This window comes from Myotis davidii, unplaced genomic scaffold (assembly GCF_000327345.1).
Source record: "Myotis davidii unplaced genomic scaffold, ASM32734v1 scaffold1548, whole genome shotgun sequence".
Taxonomy (NCBI): domain Eukaryota; kingdom Metazoa; phylum Chordata; class Mammalia; order Chiroptera; family Vespertilionidae; genus Myotis; species Myotis davidii.
Genome location: NW_006298676.1, coordinates 199,563 through 205,657, shown reverse-complemented (window position 1 = coordinate 205,657; position 6,095 = coordinate 199,563). Strand labels below are relative to the sequence as shown.

The 6,095-nt window shown below is 53.0% G+C and overlaps 1 protein-coding gene across 1 annotated transcript; it reads right to left on the bottom strand.

The window, feature by feature from the left end:
* Positions 1 to 1,439: 1,439 nt before the first annotated feature.
* PLA2G2D (phospholipase A2 group IID) lies at positions 1,440 to 5,252 on the bottom strand. Its single transcript, XM_006774463.2, has 4 exons — positions 5,167 to 5,252; positions 3,774 to 3,918; positions 2,972 to 3,078; positions 1,440 to 1,710 (listed from the first exon to the last, which is right to left on the bottom strand). The coding sequence occupies exons 1-4, from the start codon at positions 5,249 to 5,251 to the stop codon at positions 1,559 to 1,561; spliced, it is 489 nt and encodes a 162-aa protein (XP_006774526.2). The 5' UTR covers position 5,252; the 3' UTR covers positions 1,440 to 1,558.
* Between the last annotated feature and the right edge of the window lie 843 nt (positions 5,253 to 6,095).

Sequence of the window (6,095 nt, the reverse complement as noted above, 5' to 3'; positions counted from 1 at the left end):
ATGAGGATTCTTGGGCAAGCGAAGGTTTTATGGAGGGAGTGCTCTCACGAGAAACCTGTAAGGGAGCAAGGGCAACAGGATAGGCCAGGGGACAAAGCAAGCAGAGGTGGTTCCAGATGTCTACCCTCAGCCTGATGCCAGGAGGAGCTCTGGGGCATGCACTGTACCACCCAGGTGGTCCCACGCAGATGGGGGCGGGCAATGATCCGTTCCCTCCTATTATATTCCATATGCATTGGTTAGAGGTGGGTGATGTGGAGGGTAGGGGGGATAGGCAAGGTAGTTCCCAGCAGACGAGGTCAATCCTTAAGAGGTAGATGTGAACAGCTCACAGCCAACATCTGGCTGCTGGGAGTAGGGGACCTGGGCCAGAAGGGGATCTGAAGTGAAGCACTCACAGCGTCTGCCACAATCTCCATTTGATCCGTTAGCGTGAATGGAACACTATTATGTAGAGGAGCAGAGGAAACAAAGATGTGACAGACACGGCCTCTGGCCTCCGGAGCTCCAGTCTAGTTGGGAGAGATCAGAGAAGTCCAGACAATGATACTCAAGGTACAGCCTGGTAAACTGCAGACCCATCAAGTGCTATGGGAGCTTGGAGGAGGGAGTGAGGCCTGGGGGCCAGGAGGAATCAGCCAGGGGAGACTCTGTAGGGAGCAACCCTTGGAGGCTGAGGAGCTTGGGGGGAGTGTGTGGGGGGCTTATCCACCTGGAGACGCAAGTGGAGCATTTCTGCGGAAAGCCCACCTGAGCAGAGGCCTGGGGCAGGAGAGGAAGGGCCTGGAGGACATGTGGCCTGTGCTCACAGGCTTCGTCCAGCCCTTCCCTCCAGAGGCATTTACACAGCCCCTTCTTGGCACTGCTTTGGGTACCAGGGATGCAATGAGTCCACAACAGGCATGGGCCCCGCCCACCAGGACCTGAAGCCTAGTGGGGAGAGGGACACAGCGCCAGACAGGGCGGGGGGAGTGGGGGGTTCCAAACTCCTGCGAGAGGCCCTTCCTGGGGTGAGGGAGAGCCTGAGAGGTTTAAGGAGTAGAGTCGGGGGGACAGACAGATCAGTGCTGCCCATTAGAGAGGCCACTCGGGCCGCAGCTTGGACAGTGTGTTAGAGGAGTGAGACTGGGGCGGGGAGGTCTGGGGAGTGAGTGGCAGTGACAGGCCCCCAACACCTGCTGCTTTGGCCCAAACACCTTCCCCCTGGCTCCCTGGCCTTGGCTTTTCCTAAGATCTCAATCCCCCTCCAAGGACACAGCTGCTGTTGGGAGATTTATTTTAGAAGGTCTGAGAGGCAGGCGGGTGGTGGAGGAGAGGCTGACTCCCCCGGGCCATGGAGGGGTGTTAAGGGAGCCAGGCTGCTTCAGGGGGTCGGTCGGTTACTTCTGGGACAGGGGTGTCAGCAATCCCGGGGGACTTCTGAGACCCGGGTAGGAGGGGTGTTAAGGGAGCCAGGCTGCTTCAGGGGGTCGGTTACTTCTGGGACAGGGGTGTCAGCAATCCCGGGGGACTTCTGAGGACCCGGGTAGGGAGGGTGGGACAGCCGGGCAGGCTTCTTCTAGCACGAAGGGGTTTGGCCTTTGCAGCGGGACCTGGAGAAACGGGAGAAACGCAGCTTCTTCTGGTAGGTGCCCAGCTGACGCTTCAGGCAGAAGGCCACCTCCTTGTCACAGGCGCACAGCTGCTGCTCACACCAGCTCCCTTTGTCAGCTGTGGGGTACAGGAGGGGGCTCAGTGTCCGTCCATTCCTAAGGCCGAGCCAGGGCTGGGTCTAGGGTCCCTGGAGGGAAGCTCTGAAGGCAGTGCCGTCCTCACTCAGCTTTAGGGTGTCCTTCCCAGCTACTTGGACTCTAGCTGCATGACCTTGGGTACCTACCAAGACCTCCCCGTGTGCCTTTATTTATTTGCACCTATCATGTGGCCGGCCGGGGTTGGGAGGGGGAGGGGGAGGGAGACAGGACTGAACACAGCTGACCCCTGAGATTCACACACCCGTGGGGCAGCAGGTATTTGAGAACCGCAGAAACTAATATCAAACTGTGCTCTATGGGAGTCAGAAACAATGTCAGGGCCACAGGGCAGGAACGCAGTGGACCAGAGCCATTGGAGCTGAGGTCAGAGGTTCTCCCTATGGGAAGCCAGGTGGAGGAGGGGGAGTGTTCCAGGCTGATGGAACAGCCTGTGCAAAGACTCTGAGGCAGGAGGGACCACGTTACTTCGGTTTCATTATCTGTAAAAGGCAAAGCACTCAGTACAAGTAAGTGCTCGATAAATGCCGGCTATTACTATTCGTGTCATTGTTATTATTATTAAGCCCTCAGTGAACAGGGGCAGTGGAGATGTGCCCATTTGATTCCCAGCCCTGGACCTGCCACCTGCTTCCTGCATGGACCCAGGGGCCAAGTGACCTGGGATGCAACCCAGGCTCTGCTATGGCAGCGGTGTGACCCCAGGCCAACACTTCCTCACTCCATTTCCTGGTCTATAAAATAGAGCTCATGGGGTGGGGCTGCCTCCTGGCTGGGCTGCTGTGAGGATCAGTGATGATGGAAGTAGAAACAAGATCAGCTATGGGGCATGCCCTGCGGCAGGCGTCTGTGAAGCTCAATCTGTCTGCCCTCATTCTAGTTCTTGGATTAACACTATGGGGTAGAATAGAATACTGTTCTCATCCTCAGTTCCCAGATGAAGATACTGAGATTCAGAGAGGTTGAGCAAGGCACTCAAGGACACACAGCTGGAATCTAAGCAGAGGTCTGCCAGCCTTCCAGATCCTAAAGGAGCCTGAGGATCCCATTGGACCTCTCCATACTCCCACCCCTACTCCTGCCTCTCCTCCACCGCCCAACTATTGCCACTGGGCATGCGAGAGAAACAGAGAGGTTGCGTAGCTTGTGCCTCATTGCACAGCATATGAAAGCAGAACTCCCTTCCTCAGTCTACAGCTGCAATCCCCAGTCTAGACACTCACAGCACTGGATGTCCTCCTGGGAAAAGGTGTAGTTGTAATGGTCCCTGAAGTAATGGCAATTGTGGAGCTTCAGGTGACCATAGCAGCAGTCGTGAGCATGGCAGCACCTGGAGGGAGAGGACAGGAGGTGGGGCAGGGAGCACAGACGCACTGCATCGTCCTCAGCCGGCTCGGTCTCAGGCAGCCCCTGCCCCAGAGGAGAACCCAAGCCCTCTTGGAAGAGCCAAGGCCTCGAGGGGTCTAGTCTTCTGCATGCTCATGCTGGCTAACACAGGGTGCTCCTAGGGCCCAGGCACCCGCTTTTTCTACAAATTATCTGTTAATCTTCCCAACCTCCCTACGATAGGGTTACTAGGACGATCCTCATGTCACAGCTGAGGCAACTGGGACTCAGGGAGGCCACACCACTTGTCCGAGCTCACACAGCCTGAAAGTGGTGGGTCAGGGAAGTGACCGGGCCTGGCCCAGGCTCTCATCTCTCCTCTGGCCGATTCCCAGGATTGTGGTGAAGATCCGATGAGATAATAGCAAAATGAGTCAGGCCCTTTAAAAAACCCCTTGCAATGGCAGCAGGCAGTGTGTGTGGGTATTCTAATTAGATTAGGGTTTGAGAGTGCAAGCGGGGGAGGGGGGGTCTTCAGAGACTTTGGGGAGCCCTCTAGAAGGCAGACTCCAGGAGGGTTGGGACTGTGTCTGAAGCTTAGCAGAGTTCCTAGCACATAGTACAGAACGGATCCACAGAATGAATGAATAGATGGAGAGGACAGGATTGCCGCCCGTGGGCCTGCCTGGGAAGGGTTACCAGTCCGTGGCATCGAGGGGTTGGCCTTTTCCACCACGTCCACAGTGGCAGCCGTAGTACCAATAGGAGGTGATGGGTGTCTTCCCGGTCACTTGTTTGACCATCTTGTTCAGGTTCAGAAGCCCGCCCTGGGTTGGAGTTACACCTGCCAAGGAGCCCGGCAACAAGGAGAGGACGTGAATCCCAGGGGAGGTCCGTGCACCCCTGGCTGGCACCTCTGCTCTATCTGGTCCAAACCAGTGACCTTGGATAACAAAACGACAACAACCACTACATCCGTTAAAAAAATATAATGACAGTGTGTGCTTGCCATGGGCCTTTTCATGTAGCAATTGATTGACTCCATCTCATCCCATGAAAAAAAGACTATTTTTAGAAAAAATATATTTTATTGATTTTTTACAGAGAGGAAGGGAGAGGGATAGTTAGAAACATCGATGAGAGAGAAACATTGATCAGCTGCCTCCTGCACACCCCCTACAGGGGATGTGCCCGCAACCAAGGTACATGCCCTTGACTGGAATCGAACCTGGGACTCTTCAGTCCACAGGCCGACGCTCTAGCCACTGAGCCAAACTGGTCAGGGCAAGAGTATTTTTTTTAATAAGTCAACTTAGATGTAGAGAAAAGTTGCAAAGATCATACAGAAAGTTCTCATAGAGCGCCCACCCACTTTCCTCTAGTGTGGTATCATCTTACATAATTGTGGTGTATTTATGAAAACTAAGAAACTGGCAATGAATACTATTTTTAATCCCCAGTTTAGAGAGGAGCAGATGGAGGCTCAGTCACTTGTTCCAGGTCATAGTAGCTGGTAAGTGGAGGGACCTGGGTAGAGACCCAAGGCATCCTTTCTAAAATCACATACGTTGAGGGGCCAATTTGCTAGCAGCCACATTTTTACATTTGATCTTCTGCTGAAGATCAAATAGAAATCGCCCCATCTCCCACCAAGTCAACAGAACCCACTTCCCAGGTTCAAGGGAGATCCATGAATGTGGATGCGGAGTGCTGTTTCTATGCAAATGAGTGTTATTCTTTGGTCAAAAGGACGGAGGGGAACAAGGTGAGGTGAGGAGACCATTTCTGTAATTTTTGTCCAAAGTGCCACAGGTGCCAGCTCGGCGGTTCCCTGGACTCTGAACCTTTGGCTCTGACCTTCACGGCAGGCCAGCAGGGCGCCACAGCTTGGTCACCCAGGCCTCTCTGGCCAAAGCCACTGTTCTAAGGGACTGGAAGCCGCTGATGGCTCCTTGCAAGGGGCAGAGGGTTAAGGGCTTGAGGGGCCAGGGCGGTGGAGATTAAAGCAGCAGTTCAGTCTAGGAAAAAGATATTATAGGGCCTACCCGCATCCCTCCTTCCCTTTCCAGCTGTGGCTCCTGTCCCCACTCACCAGCAAAAACCACCAGAGTGCACAGCAGGGGGAGTTCCATGATCCCGGCCCAGAGGAGGGGAAGCCGCTGCTGGAAGTCCTTCATGCAGGCAGCCCCTTATATAAGAGGCACCCCCACCCCCACCAGCTGAGCCTGCCCCTGTCCCTTCCGCTCTAGCTCTCATAAAGGCCACCTCTGCTCCTTCTGTTTCCTCTTTTCTGGCAAGGGGGAATTTTAAAACAAAATTATTTTTAACATCTATTTTTTAAACTTTCTGATTGCAAAAGAAGCACATGTTCAGTGTAGAAGATTTGGAAAACATGAACAATAAGAAGAAATTAAAAATCACCTGTGGATTCATTAAGCAGCATTACGGGTTCGGTGTATGTCCTTCTGGTTCCATTGCTCTCTCTCTCTCTCTCTATATATATATATATATATACCTCCACACTTTTCCTGACCAAACTAGGAAGTTGTTATTTGTAGCCTCTCTTTTCACTTACCAATGAAATTTGAACACAGTTCTATGCCATTAAATATTCTTCTGCAGAAACATTTGAAAGGCAGTCTCGTATTCCATGGTACAGCTAGGCCATTCATTTAATGAATACCATATTGATGCATATGGGTTACTACTCTAGAGTGCACAGTGGTACAGTGGAAGAAACCACTGAGCCGAAATCTCAGTTCATGTCTAGAACTGTTGCTGTAGGATCTATCCCTAAAGTGGACTTGCGGAGTCAAAGCACATGCACAATTTGAAGGCAATTGACATGTGTTGACAACTTGCAGAAAGTCCGCCTAGTTCACATATGGGAATCATAATGAACACATGGTGTGGATCCAGCCTAACTAGGGTGGGGTGCTGATGGCAGGACACACAGAGGCACCACGAAGAGATGGTCTGCCACAATGGCTCCACAGATAACCCTGCAAGGTTTGATGGAGA